This window comes from Lepidochelys olivacea, assembly GCF_965140295.1.
Source record: "Lepidochelys olivacea isolate rLepOli2 genome assembly, chromosome: 11".
Classification (NCBI taxonomy): Eukaryota; Metazoa; Chordata; order Testudines; family Cheloniidae; genus Lepidochelys; species Lepidochelys olivacea.
The window spans coordinates 2,427,109-2,449,833 of record NC_140421.1 but is presented as its reverse complement, the minus strand read 5'-3'; the positions used below and the strand labels follow the sequence as shown (position 1 = coordinate 2,449,833).

General features: G+C 54.4%; 1 protein-coding gene across 3 annotated transcripts; it reads left to right on the top strand.

Moving 5' to 3' along the window:
- Positions 1–713: 713 nt before the first annotated feature.
- On the top strand, positions 714–16,933 carry LOC311528466 (C-X-C chemokine receptor type 2-like). Of its 3 annotated transcripts, none has more exons than XM_084643522.1 (2): positions 714–796; positions 15,506–16,933. In XM_084643522.1, the coding sequence occupies exon 2, from the start codon at positions 15,527–15,529 to the stop codon at positions 16,595–16,597; it is 1,071 nt and encodes a 356-aa protein (XP_084499648.1). In that variant the 5' UTR covers positions 714–796; positions 15,506–15,526; the 3' UTR covers positions 16,598–16,933. The 3 variants fall into 3 exon arrangements, with proteins under 3 accessions (XP_084499648.1, XP_084499649.1, XP_084499650.1); XM_084643523.1 differs by lacking the exon at positions 714–796 and adding an exon at positions 2,699–2,812; XM_084643524.1 differs by lacking the exon at positions 714–796 and adding an exon at positions 2,820–2,905.
- Positions 16,934–22,725: the final 5,792 nt, after the last annotated feature.

The window sequence follows — 22,725 nt, the reverse complement described above, 5'->3', positions numbered from 1 at the left end:
TGCCTCAGTTTCCCCAGCTGTAACGTGAGGATGGTGATACTGATCTCCAGTGCAAAGCACTTTGAGACCTGCTGATGAAAGGCACCACCTAAGAGCTAAGTATGGTGGGTGGGGCTGGGGACCCGCCACTCTGGGTTTTTGGTTCGGGGCCCATCGTCTAACTGCGCCTTGCCTCCCAGATTGATAGGTCAAAGGCCAGCAGGGCCCAGAGAGCCTTGCCCAGGGATTCCACTCTGGGGGAGCTGGAGCGGCTCTCTTAGAAAGGCAGCCAGGCTGGCTGGAAAGGCTCCAGGTGGCGGAGATTCCCCATGCTCCAGGTGAGCTGTCCCAGTGGTGAATTACCCTCTGGGTTAACAACGTGCGCCTCCTTCCCCGTCTGGATTTGTCGGGCTCCAGCCTCCAGCCCTGGGATCTCGCTCTGCTTCCGTCTGGCAGCGTGCGGAGCTGGAGAGGTTGGTCCATCCCTGTTCTTCCCTGGCCTGTCCCGCGCTGGTGGACCCCCGCTCCTGGTGGGACCAGCGCCCCGCCGGCTCCCCCGGGGTCAGCGAGAGCGGCCCCTTGAGGGACAGCCCAGGTGTGACAGCATTAGAGCAGCAGTCACAACTTCTGCTTTTGTGGTGACTGCTCTCTCCCCGGCCTCTCTGCCCTGCAGCCCTGGAGGTATAAATCGGAGCCTCTGTCTTCCCTTCTCGTTTGGGGCTGGGTTTTGCAATGCCGGTTCCTCCTAACTTGGTATAAAGCTGCTGCTGTGGAGAACTTCTGGGCAGGACGTGGGGAAGGTGGCCGCTGACAGAAGGTAAGGCGATGCTCTTGTCTTTCCTTACAGTCGGGGCAGGGGGGGAGGTGGGGGGTTATTATAATGATTCCAGGTGGGGCCCCCTTGCACGGGGCACTGGACCCAAAACATTTATAGCCAGGATTTTGCTGATTGTGCCCCAGCGTTTTAGGAAGAGGACTTGTCAGGTTCTGTTTTGTGGCTGCTGGATTCGTCTCCTGCAGCAAACGTGTCCCACAGGCCAGTCACACTCAGGGTGCAATTAACATAAGAACATCCGAGCTGGCAGACTGGGTCAGGCCAACGGTCCATCTAGCCCAGGACTGCCTCCGACAGGGGCCACTAGCAGAGCTACAGGGAAAGCGTACAGACCAGGGCAATTTTGGAGACGTCCACCCCTGTCTTCCCCTCTCAGCTTCTGCCTTCACCCCAGTACCTATGTGGGATGTCATTGATGCATAACCTCATGCTGGCCCCCTGCACAGGGAGGATTTCAACCCCAGCCATGCTTGCTGCCCCATGGCTCTCAGTGTCCCCCCAGGAGACCTCCCCCGCCCCCCGGGGTGGAATATCAGACCACCTGGCTTCAGCCTTTTCAGGATGAGCCGCTGTTCTTTTCCCACAGGGATTCTGTTCCCAGCGGCTGTGGTTATTCCCTTGGGGATCTCCCCCCCAAAATGGCCTGTGTTTAAGAACATGACCCAGTGTCCGTCCGTCTAGGGGGATGGGAAATGGACAGCGCCAGATGAGGTGTTTACAGGAGTCAGTTGTGTGCCCGATGGGGCTGAGTACCCCATCCTGCACAGAGACCCTTCACTGGTGTGGGGGGAGCCCTGCATATGTGGGGCCGGGGGGAGTGTTGCAGGATTAACACTGGCCTTCAAACAGTTACACGTCAATTTCGTGCATAAAGTGAAATCTGGGCCCAGCCTTCTCTGCCGCCCCGACCCAGTGAAACCGTGTGGTTCTGGGCTGGGAAATGGGGAAGCTGGATGTAGGGAGCCCAGGCACGGGAGACCCCTTCCTGCCTGCCCCATACCTGTCCTGGGAGGGCTCCTCATGCCCGGTGCTCAGGGAAGTGGGCGTGAACACGCTGTTGGCTAGGAGCCCCTCAGGCAAGGCCCTGCATCTTCACAGAGTGCCCAGCGCCGTGGGTCGCAATGGGGCCTGCAGGGTGCCAACGCGGCAGGAATACGAAAGAGCAAATCCTCTGCTCTGCGGCCTTGGGTGAGGCTTCCCCATGCGAGCCCTGGCCCGGAGCTGGGCCCCCTCAGGCTGCGGTCCAGGATCAGTCCCTGGTGTGAACTCAGTAACAGCCCCCGGGGTTATTCTAGGTGCACAGTGTTTTCCCTCCCCTCTGGCACCTTCCACTCCCTGCACCTCATCCCCACGGTGCCTCCCCAGGCCACAAACCACCCCGGGCAGCTCCCCTGCCTCTGATGGATGCCCCCCATCCCATCACATAGCACCAAGGTCTCTTGTGAAGCTAGGAACCCGCCCAAGTCTCTCCAATCCCCTGGGCGCTCAGTCCCCACCCCCGCCACGCTTACAGGTGGCCCCTCCCTGTACAGGGGCTCCCACGGCTGCCTGCCCCAGTACAGATGGTCAGGGCTTCCTGTACGACTGGCCAACGCTGGGGATTAAACCGGAGCTCACGCGGCAGGTGTCCTGCCAGCCCCAGCTCCCTAGCCTGGCTCCGGAACCGGCCAGTGCCTCGGCAAAGGGCTTATTTCACGCAGATGCGGTGGGGCGTATTCGCCCTAATGGGTTAACTAGAGCTGAGATCTTACATCAGGCTGCAATTTCCTCCTGCTGTAGGACACTGTCCTATCACCGCACTATTGCCCACCTCCCACTTCAGTGCATTTCTCTTCCTCTTCCCCTGTGTGGGCGGCGGTGTCGTGATCTCATGTGGACACACAGGGAGCTGAGCCAGAGCGGCTGGGGAGCAGAGGGGTTCCTGCTGCGTTTCACAAGAATACGGCAGGACCATCCGCTCTCAGCCCCGAAGAGAAACTGAGGCCTAGAGCTGCAGAGGTACCTAGGCGCCGAACTTCCACTGATTTCAGGGGGAGCCTGTCCTGAAATCTCGGCACCTGCGAGGAGCTGGGTGGAAGTGACTTCACGCAGGTACCTCTACGCCGAGGTGAAAGACCCGCACCATGGCTGTGGCTGGCCCGGGCTGGCAGGGCTGTAAAATTCCAGTGTAGACGTGTGGACTCGGGCCGGAGCTTAGGCTCTGAGACCCTCCCACCGGCCGTGGGGTCTCAGAGGGCGGCTCCAGCCCGAGCCCGAATAGCTACACGGCCGCTTTTCGCCCGGTGTCCTGAGCCCCACCAGCCCAAGTCAGCTGAGCCAGGCTCTGAGAGTCGATGCGGTGGGTTTTTTTATTGCCGTGGGGACGTAGCTACAGTGTCTGTGAGAGAGCCTGGAGTTTAACCCAGGTCCCCTGGCCACCATCTCACCCTGTGTCTGCTGGCGAGTCGGGCTTAGACTGAAGTCTGGTTTGCCCCCGCTGAACAGCTTGAGGTCAGGTGAAATTCCCCCCGTGCCATAAGTCCTGTGAATCTGCCCCACCTCCGCTTAGCCCTGCTTCACAGCGACCAGCGGTGCCCAAACTTTTCCTCTCCCCCGCCCCCCATAATGGATTGTGTCCGCGGCCTCCCCGCCCTGGCCAGGAGCAGAGTCGCAGCAGGAGGCCAGGGGCTGCCGCTGGGGGCCAGGAGTGGAGCAGGGGCTGGGAGAGGGACCAGTGGCTAAGAGTGGGGACCGGGGGCCGAGCCGCGGCCAGGAACGGGGTCTGGGGGCCGAGAGCTGGGCCTGGGAGCGGAGCCAGGGCCGCAGTTGCAGCCGGGGGCTGGGGTGGGGCTGAGTGGCTCCCTTCATACCCCCTGTCGGGGCTGGCCCGGGGCCTGCTACCCCCTCCCCCCCCGATGCCCCACAGTTTGGGGACCCCTGTACTAGACACAGATGCGAGAGTTAACAGCCTGGGGGCAGCACTGACTGGAGGCCACAGAGAACTCAAGAGCAGGTGTGTTCAGTTGTGTTGAGCGATGTTACTGACAGTGATTAAATCTCTGGGGTATTTTCGCCATGGTCTGTGCTTAGGCTGGAGCAGGCTTCCTGGCAATGGCTCCTGAGATCCAGGACCGCTGAGGGGCAACGTGTTGCAGCCTCCTGGCGCCTTTGCGTCTGTCCCCAGTTCCTTTCTCATAGATCTGGCTCAGCCACAGCCTTGACACTTATCTCTTTACGCATACATTCCTCATTCACACACAAAACAGAATTAATCTACACAGAACATTTTAAACAGGAACAAGTTGCAGTGCACAAGAAAACAATCACGGCATTCTTTTACTTCTTTTAAAATGCTAAACATCCGATGACGTGAGCTGTAGCTCAGGAAAGCTCATGCTCAAATAAATTGGTTAGTCTCCAAGGTGCCACAAGTCCTCCTGTTCTTTCTGGGAATACAGACTAACCTGCAACAAAGTAGCGACCTTAAAAAGTCCGTCACTGCCTTGAAATGAGCCTAGACGCAGATTCCGCCTGATGCACCTTTACCAAATGGCCCATTAGGCCGTTCCTTGCTGCTGTTCAAAAAAGGGGCCTGGCAGGATATGATCAAATCATACACCAGTCCATTGACTACAGGCTACAGAATTATTCCACTATTCTTCCTTTTTTATTTTAAATTATACAAAATACAAACATAAAATCCTACTACTGCATGTCCCTCCTTTGGCCCCTTAAGAACAATTCTTGCGAGGGTCACACTTTATACAACTATTTCATAGCAATCGACTGCGCGAGCGTTTGAGCGTGTGGTTGTAATTTAACAAACGTTTTCAATTTAACAGCGCATACAACATATTCCGAGCCAGCAAACACAGGACAATATTAATACAACTAGTAATGGGAACCGTGATAGACAACGTGCCCTTAGAGGTCAGGGACCAGCCTGTAAAAACGCCGTCCCAATGACAGGCTGGCAGGTCTTCTTTAGACTTAGCAGTTTTTAGCATGTTTTTATTGGCCTGTGATATTTGAATGACGAGCTTCCCTACCTCCCTCTGCGTTTGGTGTAAAAACGGAGTCACTTTCTTTAGTTTGTTCTGTTCACGTGTTCCCGACGGTGTGGCCTTTCTGCAGGGTTCTGTGGTGACAGGTAGGGACACGCACACCCGTTTCTGAGGGCTTTATGTCGTGCACTCCTGGGTATTTAATACCCCTTTTTTATTTTAGCTTATTGACCCGTAACCTGGGGTAACCAAAAGGATCCCAGGGTCAATTTGGGGAGCGGGCTCCCCTTTTATCTCTTTGTCTTTACGGATTGTTGGTGAGTCCAATTTATAGCCATTTTTATTTTTGCTAATTGTGGATTTAACAAGACTTTTACTGGATTACTTTGAGTCACAAACAATTTTGTTGTCTTTATTTTAATTGGGGTACCTCTTTCGAATGCATATTCTTTGGTCCAGGTTCTGGGGCATGTGCCCGGGAACCATAGGTTCAATTCACTACGGGGTATTGGACAGTACCCCACACTGACTGGGAGGGTTGTTTCTGTCTTTAACAGGGTTATTTTACGGATATGGTAATTGTGGATAGGTGGAACTCCCAGTGGTGGTATTCCCAGTGGGACCCTTTATTTTAACCCCTATTTCCCAGTGGTTTGGTATTCCTGTGGTGTTTATAAGGTGAACCTTAGGTCCCACCTCCCCTTCCCAGGCATTATAAGGAGGGCTGCGTTTGTTTTCATGATTGCTTTAATCACCTGGGCGCTGAAAGCTCCCAGAAGCAGGTAAAGCCAGACCTGACACTGGAGTCTTCTGTTTTGCGGGTTAAAATTTTGGTGGTGAAGCAGTGCCTCGTGCCCAGGTTTCAGGATGTTCTTTTCTGCAAAGAATTCAAACATCAGCTAGTTTGTCCCCATCAGTAAGTGCCTGCCTTATTTTTAAAGTTGTTCATTTGCCCTCCTTTAACATTTCCATAGGGGCGTGTTGCAGCCTCCTGGCACCCTTGTGTCTGTCTCTGGTTCCTTCCTCATACGCTTAGTTCGGCAATGGCCTTTTACACTTAGCTCTTTACATTCCTCATTCACACACAAAACAGAATTAATTTACACAGAACCTTTTAAACAGGAACATCAAGTTGCAATGCACAGGAAAACAATCCCGGCATTCTTTCACTTCTTTTAAAATGCTAAACCCACAACAAAGTAGTGACCTGAAAACGTCTGTCACTGCCTTGAAATCAGCCTAGACGCAGATTCCGCCTGATGCACCTTTACCAAATGGCCCATTAGGCCGTTCCTTGCTGCTGTTCAAAAAGGGGGCCTGGCAGGATATGATCAAATCATACACCAGTCCATTGACTACAGGCTACAGAATTATGTCATTCTTTGTTTTTTACTTTAAATTATACAAAATACAAACATAAAATCCTACTACTCCACGTGCACCCACTCGCTGTGATCCTGGCTCCTGTCCCTGCCCTGGTGGGGGTGGGGCTGGCACCCCTTGCATGCCCCCGGGCACACTGCAGGGGACTCGCTGCCTAGCAATGCCCGTTGCCATCCACACAAGGAAACAGGAAGGTGCAGGGAGGGCTGAAAAAAGACCAAGTCTCTACAATCACTAGCATCAGCAGAAACAAGTTCTTGTTTTTATTGTGGGCGAGATGCATCTTCCCTTCCCCGGCCCTTTGGACATGGCGGGGGGCGGAGGGGAGTCCCCTGGGTGCAGGTAGCCCCACCTGAAGCCTGGCCAAGAGGGAGACCTCCCTCCCCTTCGTTCTCGGGGTCGCTGTGTTCTCCGCACAGTGGGGCAGAGGCCTGGGGGCTTTTCATTCTCTTAGCAATGATCAGGTTGTCTGGGGCAACGCTTCCCGCAGAAGGGCTGGGTAGAGCCGGCTCCCACACCATCAGCCACTAGGCAGTGCTCCTGGTGTGGGAATGGCTGGGTCCGGGTCTCAAGTGGGAGAGGATTAAACGCCACGCGGCTGTGTTTGAACAGGTGCCCGGGAATTGAGGGGGTAGTTTTGGGGTGGAAGGGCCAGGAAACACAGGTCCAGGGGATTGTGGGATAGCATTGGTGGCCTCTCTGGACATGAGTCGGGCAACTGAGGCTTGAGCTGCATCCGCACTGCAAAAACCCTGGTCTTGGACTTGCGTCACAGTGGGACTTGGGCTCAGACCAGCTCCTCCGCATGGCTCCCTGAAGGAGCCTTATCTCTGTCATTGGTTCATTCCCTACTCTCCCCTAAGCGCCTCCTTGGGTTTATCTTGCTGCAGTCAGGCAGGGTCATAGGTAAACTGAGGCATGCAGGACACTTACAAAAATAATACCTATAACTCCCTCCTTCACAGTAATTAGCCATGGGACCAACCCACCTCGGGATGGGGTAGATTTTGGAGTCTTTACATCAAGCGTAGATGTCTTGCAAAAAGATCCGCTCAAGCTCAGAGAGAAGGTCTGGGCTGGATTCAGGAAACCCTGGGGGAGGGTCTGTCGTTTGGGCTATGCTGGAACTCAGGGTACTAGTCAGAGTGGTCCCTTCTGGGCTTCAAACTCCCATCCCAGTGGGACCCCAGGGCAGGACCGTGCCACATCAGGTGGCAGAAGAACTGGAGAAACCAGATTATCTGTGGCTCAGTGCTGCTGCTGAGCCATTTCCAGGGTGATAGCTAATGCATTGTCACCCATTCCCCCTCCGCTTTCTAAGATCCAGGATGCAGCATAGACCGCTAGGCCCGTAGGTCCAAGCTGGCAAAACGGTACCAAGGGGGACCTGCCTTACAGCCCTGCCTGTGCACACTACCAGTTGTGCACAAGGGAAATGAACAACTGTGTCTGCAAGTGGACCCAGAAGCCCACCTGTTGTGCAGGTGCAATCGACTCTTGATGCATCTGGGGGCGTTGACTGAGAGAATCAGAGCGGTGTAGGACTGCAAGGGACCTCGAGAGCCGTCTAGTCCCGTTCCTGCACTCAAGGCAGGACTAAGTGTTATCTAGACCATCCCTGACAGGTGTTTGTCCAACCTGCTCTTAACAATCTCCAAGGATGGAGATTCCACAACCTCCCTGGGCAATTTATTCCAGGGCCTAACCACCCTGACAGGACGTTTTTCCTAATGTCCAGCCGAAACCTCCCTGGCTGCAATTGAAGCCCATTGCTGCTTGTCCTATTCTCAGAGGTTAAGGAGAACAATTTACCTCCCTCCTCCTTGTAACAGCCTTTTATGCACTTGAAAACTGTTCTCATGTTTCCCCTCAGTCTTCTCTTCTCCAGGCTAAACAAACCCCGTGTTTTCAATCTTCCCTCACAGGCCATCTTTTCTAGGTCGGTGGTTTTCAACCTTTTTTCATTTGCGGACCCCTAAAAAATTTCGAATGGAGGAGTGGACCGCTTTGGAAATCTTACATCTAGTCCACGGACCCCCAGGGGTTTGCAGACCGCAGGCTGAAAACCATCGTTCTAGACCTTTAATCATTTTTGTTGCCAGGGCCGGCTCTCGGCACCAGCAAAGCAAGCACGTGCGTGGGGCGGCACGTTTCCAGGGGCGGCATTCTGGCGCCGGCCATCATAGGCGCCGACTCCCTGGGTGCTCCGGGGCTGGAGCACCCACAGGGAAAAATTGGTGGGTGACCCACCGGCAGCTCCCCGCGCCCCCGCCCACCCCAGCTCGCCTCTGCTCCGCCTCCGCCTGCTCCCCTGAGCACGCTCCCGCCGCTCCGCTTCTCCCCCCACCCCCCGGGCTTGCCGTGAAACAGCTGTTTTGCACAGCAAGCCTGGGAGGGAGGGGTAGGAGGGGAAATGCGGGGTGCCCGAGGGAGGAGGTGGGGCCGGGGATTTGGGGAAGGGGTTGGAATTGGGCGGGGAAGGGGTGGAGTTGGGCTGGTGGGGCATCCACATGTGTAAAAGCTAAAAAGGGAGGGGGGCAAAATTTTTTTTGCTTGGGGCAGCAAAAAACCTAGAGCCGGCCCTGTTTGTTGCTCTCGTTTGGACTTTCTCCAATTTGTCCACATCTTTCCTAAAATGTGGCACCCAGAACTGGACACAATACTCCAGTTGAGGCCTAATCAGCACGGAATAAAGTAGAAGAATTACTTCTCCTTTCTTTCTTAGAACATTCCTGCTAATATATCCCAGAATGATGTTTGCTTTTTTTGCAACAGTCACTGTTGACTCATTTTTAGCTTGTGATCCACTCTGACCCCCAGATCCCTTTCCGCGGCGCTCCTTCCTAGGCAGTCATTGCCCCGTTTGTATGGGTGCACCTGATTGTTCCTTCCTAAGTGGAGGACTTTGCATTTGTCCTTATTGAATTTTATCCTATTGACTTCAGCCCATTTCTCCAGTTTTTGTCCAGGTCAGTTTGAATTTTAATCCTATCCTCCAAAGCACTTGCAACCCCTCCCTGCTTGGTATCATCTGCAAACTACACAAGTGTACCCGCTATGCCATTATCTAAATCATAGATGAAGATATTGAACAGAACCGGACCCAGAACCTATCCCTGCGGGACCCCACTCATTTTGTCCTTCCAGCCTGACTGTGAACCACTGATAACTCCTCTCTGGGAGCGGTTTTCCAACCAGTTTTGCTCCTACGTTGTGGTAACTCCATCTAGCCATGGGATCTGACTGGGGCGCCTAGCTTTTGCAAATTTGGCCCTTACATTGGAAGGGTTTGAAAAGACCTGTGAGCAGAGGGATGAGGGTCGGGGGGGGTGGGTCTTCACCACCAAAGGGCTTGAAAGGTCAGTTTTTGGAAGGGGAGCTCAGATCCTGGGCACCGTTCCATGGCAAAGCCTAACCATCGGTTCAGCCCTGTGGAATCTGGTGGGTCCATCAATATTCGGCTAGAGGGGCGTGAGCCAGGATGGTGTGATGCATAAGCCACTGGGGAGCGGGTGTTACGTAGCCCAGGCTGGGTCAGTCTGCGGGTGATCGGAGTCTGTAACAGCCTCCTGGGCACAGAGGGTGGCTTTAGAAGCTCCCGGTTCAATCCCTGGTGTATCAACCCAGATGGTGGCTGTCACATGAGAACATGCCGGGGCAATTGCCCTGTATCGTTAATATTTGTCTAGGGCTGTAAACGGACAGGAACCGTAGCTGTTACCAAAGCTCCCACCCCAAAGCGACGGCAGGCCGAAGGGGTGGGGTTTGGTTTATATTCCCCAACCCCCTTCTCTGCCTTTTTGGCTTTCTTCCCTTTATTAAGGGGCAAAATGGAAAAAGGAAAAGAAGTGGGGGGAGGGTCCAGTTCTGGGTTTTGTGGGGGAAAATGAAAAGTTTCACACACACACACCCATTTTCAGGAAAAGGCCATTTTCCATTGAGAACGGTCTAAAGGGGAAGAGGTGGAGCAGCTTTCCTGGCTGAGTCTCTGTGCGGTGCTCAGCCTGGGGGAGGGGCACTTAAGCGGGGGGTCTGTGTAGCCCGTGGCACAACCGGCTAGAGTCTCAGCTAGGGTCTCTGGGGGTTTCCATCATCCACAGAATAAACATAACCAGCTTGGCAGTTGGGCAAACCAGCCCTTTGCCCTGATCCAAACACCCCCAAACTTTAAAAAAGTTTGGCTCTGGGTCCAGTTTGGAACATGCCGTCTCAGCCCATCTCTGGCTTTTGCACTTGCACGTGGCTTATAGGAATGATTCCCACAAAGGGTTAAAAAGTAGGGCTGGATCCTGTGATGCGGTGAATTGGCCTCCTTGGAGCTATGCTGGTTTACAGACGCTGAGGATCTAGCCCACACAGATGGCAGGGTAGCTTGTAGCAAGCCAGCGTGTTTGCCTGGAACATCACACTCCGTGGGCAAGTGTTGATCCGGCTGGGGGGAAAGGCTAAATGGGTTCTGCCGAGTCAGTGAGACAGGTAACACAACGGGAGATAGAGCAGAGAGAATCTAGGGTGTGGGCTGAGCGGCCCTGAGGGAGGAACCGGAAGAAGCAGCCCTCATTTGAGCTGGTGTTTATTTTCTCTCCGTCTTGTTTTCTGTGCTAATAAAGCCAAATTCCATCCTGGGGCGAGCGTGGACTGTGCCGAGAACGGGGCCTGTGTCTGAGGGCAGGTTGAGAAAGGCTCCCGTTTCCTGTTACACAAAATTGCTCACCGGAGGTAACACGCCTGAGTTGTTGTCTTCGATTTCCCCGTATTGCTGCAATGTTTCCACAGACAATATTTACCGGAGCAGCCCCACAGTGAAGGGTATGACTCATATTCGGTGACTCTGAGAACATGCCGCCCAGGATGGACGGTGCGATCCATGAGGAGGGACCCGAGTACTTTACAATGGGCAGTTTCGCCTCCGAGCAGGGGCTGCATTTGCAGAAAGGCATGCTCCCAAGCTGCATCTGCTCCGTGGATGCCCATTGGTGGCTTTTTTTGATCTCATGCCTGCAGGAGAGGACAAATAAGTTATATATGTGTTCCCACTTAGATCACCGAATCATAGCTGTGTAGGGAGTAGGGACCTCAAGAGGTTGTCTGGCCCCCGCTCCCACGCTGGATTAAGTACCCCCTAGACCATCTCAACAGCCGTTTCCCGCTCGTTCAGCCAGTCAGACGTCCACAACTGCTTTGAACAGACAGCCACGCCCGGAGTGCAGTGGCCATGGACCAAGCACAAGGCTGTGTTACACGGAGCTGGGCCCTTTTCTGCCCCAGGAGAATGTCGTATTTCAGCAGAAGGCCAGGCTCACCAACCTCCTTTTCAGGGGTCAATCCGGACGTGGTTCTGGATCAGGAAATCCACCTGCAGCAGGTGGCCACTTTGAGAAACTATCTTGAGGACAGGCTGGATCATTTTATGCATGTTTTTTCCAAAGTGGTGTTGGCTAAAGTCCAGGCAGAGTGAGTTACTTTGATAGGTTCACTAGAGCGGGCAGGAGGTGGATCCCCCCACACCCCCAAGACCCAGCACCCCCGCCTGCCAGAGCCCCAAATGCCCTCCCACCCCCGCTGTGGCCGGAGGAGACCCAGCCCGCATGCCCTAGCCAGCTCCCCCGAGCGCCGGGCTGGCCCCAGTGCCGGGCCGAGCTGCTGGCTCGACGCCCGCCTCCCAACACCGGGACATCCCCAATGCCGGACCAAGCCGCTGGCCTGACCCCCGCACCCAGCAGGCCCCAGAGCCGCCCTGGGCTGCCCCATCGGCTTCAGGTGGAGAAGGAGGGCAGGGCCTCGTGGCACAGCATGGGCAGGGCAACAGCCTGGGTCTGGGGAGGCTTAGCCTGCCCTGGCCTGATACCCGCCGCCCCCGTTCGTTAGTGAAGGGCTGCAGTGTCAGAGAGGAAAAGCAGAGCAGTGGGTCCCTACTGAGAACGATAGGGACGCGCAGCAAGCAATGGGGAAGGCTGCTGACGCTGCCCAAGACACATCGTGAATTTAACAGGCCAGATCCTCAGCTTGACTAAATCAACATATCTCCATTATCCCCCCCTCCCCGGGAGCGACCCCAGTTCGCACCAGCTGAAGATCGGGTCCAATATCAGTATGTACTTATTTGCCTGAGGAAAAAAAAACAAATGAATCCAATTCCTCTCCCCCTCCTGCAGTGAACAGTGGGACTCCTTGCAGGATGTGGGGCACGCAGATGGGCGTGAGGTGATATTAGCACTTACCGAAGAGAGAGAAAGGGTTTGCAATGGATTTCATTGACTTTTATAGGTAGGGAGGGGTTTTCACGTGGCAGGAGGAAGGGTCGGGAGGGAAAATGGCCAAATCATGTTTTTCTGCATGGAGCTGATATGGGGGTGGGCGGTGGGGGTAGTGTTATGTACCCCAGAATCTTAAAAGAGATCCTGGAAAGAGGGGAAAACGGGACTTGTGCTCTTTTTTTTTTTTTTTTATTGTCTATCAAGAAGGCGGAAAAGATTGTTGTAGAAGGTGGTGGTTTGCTGGCTTTTGAAAGTTAGAAACTCAGGTTTTTTCTACCCTGGGAGTCTTTACGGATGTCAAGTTTTATGGATGTCGGGCGAGCTAGTGATGTGATGACTTCACAGGGTATAAGACATTGAAAGCTGCAGCCACCAAGAGGGGCAGGGATTTCTACTCAGCTTGTTTACAGATTTCTTTTTGTTAAGGTCTCTTTAACTCCAATGTCCAATGCACACTCAGGAGAAAGGACTTCTTTGTTAAAAGGCTGCATAGAGGTGCTCAAAACATTTACTTAAAAAAGCACAACTTGGCATTCCCCCCAGGCCCTTTGGCACTCCTGCTAGTTTAACAATATCTGTCCATATGAGATAATTTTTTTAAATCATCACAGTAGCAGCCCCTTTTATCTAAGAAGAACCAAACCACTAATACCAGGGCCCACCCGTCTGAGTGTCCCACAGCCTAGTGCTGGAACTCTGTGGCCCCTCCCCTTTCTATCCACATAGAATCGCAGGAGTGGAAGAGACCATGAGAGGTCGTCTAGTCCAGTCCCCTGCACTCGTGGAAGGACTAAGTATTATCTAGACCGTCCCTGACAGGTATGTGTCTAACCTGCTCTTAACAATCTCCAGTGACAGCTATTCCACCACCTCCTTGGACAATTAGTCCTGTGCTTAACCACCCTGACAGTTAGGAAGTTTTCCCTAATGTCCAACCGAACCCTCCCTGGCTGCAATTTACACCCATTGTGTAAATTAAATGTTACATGGTACACCCCAAAGAGCCTTTGTAACAGTTCTAATTTTTCCTTAAAGAGGAAAAGAGGTTATATGTGTTTAGGGGACTTCTTTTACTGGCCCCACTGCCTGGAAGAAAGGACTCTGGGGTTTTTTATTTTTACATCAGTGTATGTGTAAGAACAACTGCAACGAGAACGTGGCTTGCTTTGAGGAGCTTTCTTTAAAGATTCCCTTTTCTAGCAGGTAAGATCCTTGTTATTTTGTCTCTGTCTTAGCTACCTATCTGCCCCCCCCCCCCATCACCACAGAGTCTGAGCACTTCATGAGCTTTAATGGCTTTCTTCTCACAGCTCCCCCGGGAGGTCGGAAAGTGTGGTTATCCCCATTTTACAGCCAAAGTCTGTGGCATCTATTCGGAAGTTTTAACACAAAAGTCTATGGGGAATTCAAACGGTGAGCCAGATCCTCAGCTGATATAAATCAACGTAACCGCAGGGTCTCTTTTAACCACCCTATCGCATTTGATAGTGAAAACGATACAGCTGCTCCAGAATTCTACAGCCTGATGATTTAAAAAATAAATTATAGAAAAGGATCTTATTCTCTCTTAAATTGTATAGGTTTTAAAGTCATTTCTTTAGAACCCCATTGAGCTGTTCCTGATTAAATTCTATACAGAGCTTTTTCCATAAGGGTTGGAAAGACCAGAAACTTGCATCCATCCATCCGTTCATCTAGAACGTAAGAACGGCCATACTTGGTGGGACCAATGGTCCAGGATCCTGTCTTCTGACAGTGGCCAATGCCAGGTGCTTCAGGGAGAATGAACAGACCAGGCAATCATCGAGTGATCCATCCCGTTGCCCACTCCCAGCTTCTGACAGTCAGAGGCTTTGGGACACCTACAATATGGGATTGCACCCCGACCATCTGGGCTATGAGCCATTGGTGGACCTATCCTCCATGAACTCATTTTCTTTTTTGAACCCTGTTATCATTTTGGCGTTCACAACATCCCTTGGCAAGGAGTTCCACAGGTTGACTGGGCGTTGTGTGAAGAAATGGTTCCTTTTGTTTATCTTTAAACCTGCGGCCTATTCATTTCTTTGGGTGTCCCCTGGGTCTTGTGTTATGTGAAGCCATAAATAACAGCTCCCTATTCTTTTTCTCCACACCAGTAATGGTTTCATAGATCTCTACCATATCTCCTCGTAGCCATCTCTTTTCCAAGCTGGAAAGTCCGAGTCTTATTAATCTCTCCTCGTACGGAAGCCGTTCCATCCCCCTCATCATTTTTGTTGCCCTTCTCGGTATCTTTTCCAATTCTAATCTAGCCTTTTTGGACTGGGACAACCAGACCTGTGCGCAGTATTCAGGGTGCGATCCAGCGTTCACGGTGTAACGCATTCCGGGTGCGCACACCTTGACTACACCTGGAAACTGCTTATACCGCCTCACTCGCTGTTGTTTCGGAGGCCCAGCTCCTCAGAGATAGTCAGGTGTGTAAGTCCCATTGGGAGCCTTCCAGATGCTTACGGGCTGATCCTCACAAACACATCTATGGGACAGGGAAGTGAATCCATGACAGGGGTGCCGGAACAGGGGGAAGAGGGGGCAGGGGGCCAGGGCCCCCCCATTTTAAAAAAGTGGGAGCGCTATGTTCTCCCATTTTTTACTGGCCGTAAAGGTGAGCGATGGGAGGGGGACAGAGGAGCAAGTGGCGGGAGGATGGGGTCTTGGGGGGAGAGGTGGCGCAAGGGCGGGGCCTTGGGCGAAGGGGCAGCACAGGGGTGGGGCCTCAGGGGAAGTGGCAGCATGGGGGGCGGGGCCACAGTTCAGGCATGAGTGGCCCCTCCCACCTTTAGGGACCTTCCCCGGTCCTGACCCACGACCTCCAGTTACCAGCCAGACAATTTGCACAAGGGTCCATGGCAGACCCAGGAGCTGAACGCGGCTCTCTGGAGCTGTAAGTGAACATCTAACCACGAGAGCAGCCGGCCTGGCCGTGCAGCCCCCTCGCTGCACGTTCAGGACACGGTGAACATCCTGCTTTTGACGACTTGCTGAATTGTGTTCTCTCTCCCCCCCCTTCCTTATCACCCGAACAGGCCCAGAGCGATTCTTCCAGCATGGGTGACTTGATATTCGATGGCGATTTCTCTGACCTCTTCAAAGGCTACAATTACACCGACTACAACACCGTCAACCCCAGCGCCGCAGCTGCCCCGTGCAAGCCCGACAACCTGAACATCAACAAGTACGTGGTGGCGGTGGTCTACTGCCTGGTGTTCCTGCTCAGCCTGGTGGGTAACTCCCTGGTGGTGCTGGTCATCAGCTACAACCGGCAGAACCGCTCGGTGACCGACGTGTATCTCCTGAACCTGGCCATCGCAGACCTCCTCTTCGCCTTCACCTTGCCTCTCTGGGCCGTCTACCGAGCCCACGAGTGGATCTTCGGCACCTTCATGTGCAAAGCCATCTCGGTCCTGCAGGAGGTCAACTTCTACAGTGGGATCCTCTTGCTGGCCTGCATTAGCGTCGACCGGTTCCTCGCCATTGTCTACGCCACCCGGGCAGCCACCGAGAAGAGGCACTGGGTTAAATTTGTCTGTTTGGGCATATGGGTTTTCTCCATCATGCTCTCCCTGCCCATCCTCCTCTTCCGCGAGGCCTTCTGGCCGCCGCACAACGGCATGGTCTGCTATGAGCGGATTGGGGAGGAGAACACAGCCAAGTGGCGGGTGGTGTTGCGGATCTTACCCCAGACCTTTGGTTTCATCCTTCCCTTGCTGATCATGCTTTTCTGCTATGGCATCACAGTGAAGACCCTCTTCCAGACCAAGAACAGCCAGAAGCAGAAGGCCATGAAGGTCATCTTGGCCGTGGTGCTGGTCTTCTTGGTCTGCTGGCTGCCCTACAACATCACGCTGGTGGTAGACACCATGATGAGGACCCGTGCCATCGCTGAGACCTGCCACCGGCGGAACCAGATCGATGCGGCCCTGTCTGTCACCCAGATTCTGGGCTTCACGCACAGCTGCATCAACCCGCTCATCTATGCCTTCATCGGGCAGAAGTTCCGAAACAGCTTCCTTAAGATCCTGGTCTACCACGGCCTCATCAGCAAAGAGTTTGTCTCCCGCTATGGACGGGGGTCCTCCTTTGCTTCCACCTCCGGCAACACCTCCACCACCCTGTGATGGCCACACGACTCCTCCACTCACCGGGGATAGCGTCCCACCACAGTTAGTGCCAATGGCTGGCCTCAGCTTCTCAGGGTGATCGGGACCGTGCAGATTCTTTTAGCACTATAGCCTCAGTTTACCAAGCCAACCAACACCGTCCAGACTCTTTTACCCAGCACAGATCATTATGCAGATTACAATTACGCAGAACACAGCAGCAAAAAGCAGGCATCTCTTCTCTGGATAATGCTATGATGTTCCTTCAACCCCTCCCCGCAGGATAATCCGATTGTTCGCTGCCCGTCTCATCTGGGTCATGCCCATTAAAAAATAAATAACAACTCCAGACAATCCAAGGCTGCATTTCTGTACGCGGCATCCCGAGCTCCCAGTCCCCTCGCACAGTGGGGTTTAGGAACGACATTAGAAAAATTTCCCTTCCCCCAAAGGCGTGAGGAACGGAGAGTCAGAGTGTGGGGTGGAGGTAGCCGTCAACAGTAGTGGTATAAACTAAGCCTGGAGATATATTGTGCGAGCAGGAATATTGTCCTTAACTCTGCCCCTGCAGCTCCATCAGCCTTTTACGTGCCTTTTGCATATTTCACATGGAGAGCTGAGTATGGTTCCATATTTTTTTAAGTGCAGAATTGAAAAATGTAATTTGCCAAACTGTGCCTGCAAACTGTGGTCACTGGATTTGTGATCGTTCGGTCAGATGCTAAGAGGTGCGGTTTCAATGTGAAGGAGAGCGATTCGTGACCTCATGGAACAGGAAGGGTTAGGGGGTGTTCGAACATTAGCTTTACATCCGTTGATTGTATCATGAGCATGGAATCGTTTTGCTGAGTCGCCAAGGATTGCTAGTTGGATGGGCTTAGATAGCTATGCTGACGTGTTACCATAATAGGCACTGTAGTGAAACCGTAGCTAGCTAGATGATAAGATGTTTGGATGAATGCATGATATTTGAATTGTTAAAGTGTCTTTACATTTGTGTACAGTTATGACCTTTGGATAAATTAGAGCAAGGCAGGAAAGTTGTGACAAAGTTCCATGCGGATTCAATAAGGTTTACTTTCAGTTTTAGTGGTGAACATCTGGGGCTGGCATCAGTGTTTTTCACTTCTAAAAATATAGATAATAAACTCTTGACTTCTACAGTTTCAGATCCCCGACCCTTTCCGCTTTAGATGGCAAATATGTTGTCATCCAGAGTTTCAAACAGAGGCCAAAACTTAAAACATGAGATGACAAATAGACTCACCAGCAGACTGGAGAAGATAAGCTGTGGGGGACATGAGAACAGTTTTCAAGCACATAAACGGTTGTTACAAGGAGGAGGGAGAAAACTTGTTCTCGTTAACCTCTGAGGACAGGACAAGAAGCAATGGGCTTAAACTGCAGCCAGGGAGGTTTAGGTCGGACATTAGGAAAAACTTCCTAACTGTCAGGATGGTGAAGCACTGGAATAAATTGCCCAGGGAGGTTGTGGGATCTCCATCATTGGGAATTTTTAAGCGCAGGTTGGACAAACACCTGTCAGGGATGGGCTAGATAATACTTAGTCCTGCCTTGAGAGCAGGGGACTGGACTAGATGGCCTCTCGAGGTCCCTTCCAGTCCTATGATTCTATGATATGATTCATTTGACTTCACATTAATGTAGTATCTGCTACAGAATGGTGCATCTCCACTGTACAACCACGACTCACTCAGAAAAATGGACATCTTGCCAGTTTGGGAAAGCCAAGAAACTGGAGAATTAAAACTTTCACAACCCTCTCTTCCCGGCACTGATCCGGATTCAAATACACATGGGTGAAAAATCAAGAGGGTTTTTGTTTTCAATTTGAAAACCATCCACATTTATTGAATCCTTGCCCTAGAAACAAATCTGTTTGTCAGTTTCTGGCAAGGCTCTTTGACTGCACACCTGCACTGATCCCTGGGGAGAAGATCACAGCAGTATGCCTTCGGCTAAAGCCACTGGGATGTGCAAATGGGTGATGAATGAGCTTCTGCTGGACCAGTGGTGGCAACCTTCACTATGGGGTCTCTCAGGGCCCAACCCCGCTCAGCAGCTCCCTGTCCCTCATTAGTGGCGGCTGGGCCACATGCAGAGGTTGGGGAGCCAGCAAGAGCCTGGGCTCACAGACCAGGGTTGATTAGCTCAGGATCAGGCTGGAAGATGCAGAGAGCTCCAGGGCAGGGCTGTGGTGTTAAAAAAGGCAGCTGAAGTGGATATACGCTGCAGTGCCCCTGGGATGCTAGGACTCCCCATAGGCCCGGGGTTAAGCGCGATCAACCTTGGTCAGCCCCCAAAGAATGCCCTGTCTTCTGAGACAGGGTTGTGTGCTTGCCCCTCTCTCCTCCCCGCTGATTTGGAAATTCTCTGGCTTAGCCAAGCCTTCAGTTGTCCAGCTTTGTTCCATTAGTTCCTGGCAGATGCAGAAGCAAAGCTGGACTGGACCGAGACAGCCCCGCTGATGCCCCACACCCTGGGGCGAGCCCTTGTGAGGTTCAGGGGCACCGTGAAAGCTTTGCCCTGAACTCTGATGAAGGGAATGTGCCACGCAGGGTGTCTACCAAATGGGGGAGATTCCCTCTTTGCAGAGAGGCCAGCACCAGCCGAGGCCCAAGGGGTCAGATATTCTGCTGGGATCAGGTTGCTCACGCCCATGGAGCTGCGCTGATTTGCCCTCACTGAGGACCTGGCCCTGGGTACTTCCCTATTTGCTCTGTGTGGACACTGAAGTTCCCAGGGCACGTTCTGTACAAGACATCGTGTTTCCCAGGTTCCCCCTCCTCGCCGCTGCGTTGTGCATGGCTGCTGCCCTCCGCCCCAGAGGTGACTGCATTTCAGGGCAGTTGTGTAAAGCGCGCAAGCAAAAAGCCGGAGCGTGTCATTTCCAGGGTGGTGAAGCAGTCATTACCCAAGAGTCCCTTGTAAAGGCAACACATCCTGTGCCTCTGAGAGAGACGGCTCTGCTCACATACCGTAAGCTGCTGGCGTCATCCTCCCAACGCAGCCGAGCCGGCGGCTCTCGATAGCCTGGCTACACACTCAGAGAGCAGAGCAGGGCCAGGAAAGACCCCTTCACCCCACCACGCCCCCTGCGACCATATTTGATTTCCATAATTTATTCATCCCAGGATGCTTTTGTGCCCCCACGCTATCCCTCAGGTGGATTAGACGCTAGCTTGGAGAGGGAACAGAGTGCCGGGCTGGCGACAAGCTGGAATGTCATGGGGGCTGTAAGCGGACGGTGCACATGGGAGGGGGCAGGAACGGCTGGCCGGTGCTCACCCTGACTGTCAGGCAACAGATGAGACTAAGAACAAGCCAGCACCATTACTCTTCCCTCTACAAGAGAGGACAACCCGCCTCGGCTTCTGGGGGCGACATCCGGCACGCACAGCATTCCAGGGTAGGAGGAGAGAGGTCTTTTTGAGACCCTTAATGTCAGGCCTTAATTCTTACCAAGGGTAACCCCTGCTGACTTCAGTGCCAGTTAGTTGGGTCCTGTGAAAAGCTCGAGTCAGTCCCCTGGAGAGCAGGATTTGGCCCTTCCTTGGACCATGTGTCTGTTCCCCTGTGGCAGGCAGTGGATACTGGTGTAGTTGGACCATTGCTCTGACCCAGTGCGGTGGGGGACAGGATAACAGGTTACACTGGCCATGGGGCAATCCCAGGATGGCAGTGCCCTGGGGAGCTCAAGGCAGCAGATTGTGGGTGTCCCAAGAGGCTGTGGATTCATTTGGGCTCTGTGCAGAACAAGCCAGGAATGGCGGCGGGCAGCAGAGATGACCCGGAGGAAATTAATATCTTGCTTCTCCTCTCCCTTCTGGTCGACAGCAGAGACGGGATGGGGGCTGCTACCTATTCGCACCAGTGGGGAAGGGAATCAAGCCCCCCGGCTGTCTCTGCACAAGCCTCTCACAGAGCGATGCCCTGCCTTGGCTAACCCAGATGGTGGCAACCATGGGATGGCTAGTATAGGCAAGCTCCAGGCAACCTCCCAGACAGCCTCTGTCCTTTCCGTCTGCCTCTGCACTGGATTCCCGGGGGCTGCCACAGAGGGGCTGAGGAAAGACGAAATAGCCACCCCTAGGGGATGTCCATTGACGGGGCACGGACCTGGGCACCTCCTGGGCTCACCAAGCTGTCCGGGGCTCGGAGGACAAGCCCGTGGCAATCAGGGCTGAGCCCTAGCCTTGCACTCGCACCCCGAGGAAAGAGGGGGTCCAGCCCCCTTCCCCCAGTCCCAGCTCTGTGCAAGCAGGAGCCCAGCCCCGTTTCAGCTCGGCGCCCCAGGTGGAGAATGGTGGTTTGTGAATGGCCACAGCCGTCCCCGGGCTGTCCACCACACACACACTTGGCAGCTGGGCTGTGGGCAGCCACCTGGCTGGCATGGCGAGGGGCCAGGTGTCTGCCCTGGGCTGCAGGAGAAACGTTCGGGCCGAGGTCTTGAGCAATGGGCCAGGAGAAGGGCCCCCTTACACAATGCCGCGAAGCACGAACTACAGCCATGGCTCTTCCTGTCGGAGTCTTGAGTAACTCCCGGCCCAGGAGCGGTGAGGAGCCGGGGGGCTGGGGGGGAGCACTCGGGCTCAGGGACCCCACAGTGACTGGCTTGCTGATTCAGGACCAGGGGGAGCTGAACCGGAGCAGTTCGGGGAGGGGGGAGCAGGCCGGGGCGCAGCAGGTGAGGAAGGAGACGGGGCAGAGAGCGAGGGATGGACGTGCTCACGGGATGACCAGGGTACGGCCATGGGCCAAGCAGGCAGCCTCGAGCCCAGCATGTCCTGTATAGGGTGCTCCCTCTGCATCGCTGTGAAATCAGGAGCTGCCTGCGGGCCCTCCTGGGGCGGGCCCCGAACCATCCGGGGAAGACGGGCTCCCCCGACGCAAGACCAGGCTAGGCCCCAGCCCTGCAGTGGGACCCCTGGATCTAACGGCTCTTCTCCAACTCCACCTTGCCCAGCTGCTGCTGCTAGACTGGCGAAGGAGCAGGGCAGCTGGCACCAGGGCGACCCGCGCAGGGGAAGTTGGGGACCCTTTGCAAAGCCCCGCCCTCAACCCCCAAGCTGCAATGTCCAAGGTTCAGGGGGCAGCATCTCCCCTCTCCCACCGGGGGCATAGCTGGGCATAGGGTGTTGGTGGAGTTAGGGGACTGATGGGAGAGGGGTACCCTCTGGGGGTTCAGGTTATTACTCCCGCGGGGATCGTCCTACACCCCTCATGGAGATGGAGCCAGGGCAGCTTCATGCCACCCTGTTCCTGGTGCGTGGGGGTGGGGGCCTCTAAGGCTGCAGGGTTGGAGCTGGCCCTGGCTGGCACCCACACGGGAGACCCCCCACCCCAGTCCCGGCTTTGTAGACGGTGACTTTGTCTGGCACTTCTAGGCCAGCAGGAAGCCACAGCCATGTCCAACAGGCTGGCCTCCAGGGGTGAACATGCAGCCTGGGTTTGCCAAAAGGAGCCTTGAGGATCAGATGCCCGACTCCCATGGGATTCCAGGGAGTCTGGCACCCAACTCCCTTGGGCTCCTGAGAAAATCCCAGAACCTCACGGGCGTCCTGGCAGGCGGATGGCAGGGCCCCGCTGGCATAGCGGCGCGGTGATGGAAGGGTCCCATCCGATGATGCTCCCCTGGGCAGGATCCCGGTACATTGTGCTCAGGAAGCCCAGCTCTGGATGCCCGCTGGTGCGATCAGGTGCTGGGGCGTAGGGTTTGCTCAGAGGGTGCCCTGCTGCTGGGCTTTCTGGGATGGGACGTGGGGAACAGCCTCTTCATAGAGGTTAAGAGGTTGGCTGGGCCTTCCCAACCCCCTCTGGGACCGGAGCCTGGCGCAGCCCCCGTGGGTGGGGGAGAGGGCTGGTCTGTAACCTTGGCTGGGAACCCTCTTGCCCAACGGACCCCGTCGCAATTCACTGCAATCGGGCCAGGAAACCTCACTGGGGCTGTTGGCAAAGAGGTGTCTTCCCTGCCCCCTCTTGTGCGTTCCAGCTGCAGCAGCCCTGGCACTGGGGGAGCCGAAGACCCTTCCCATCAGGACACAGGGCCTGGGGCAGACCCAGTCTCCGGGCTGCCTAACGCGCGCAGCCGGCCTGGGGTTCCAGGAGTGCCGGTTCAGCCAACG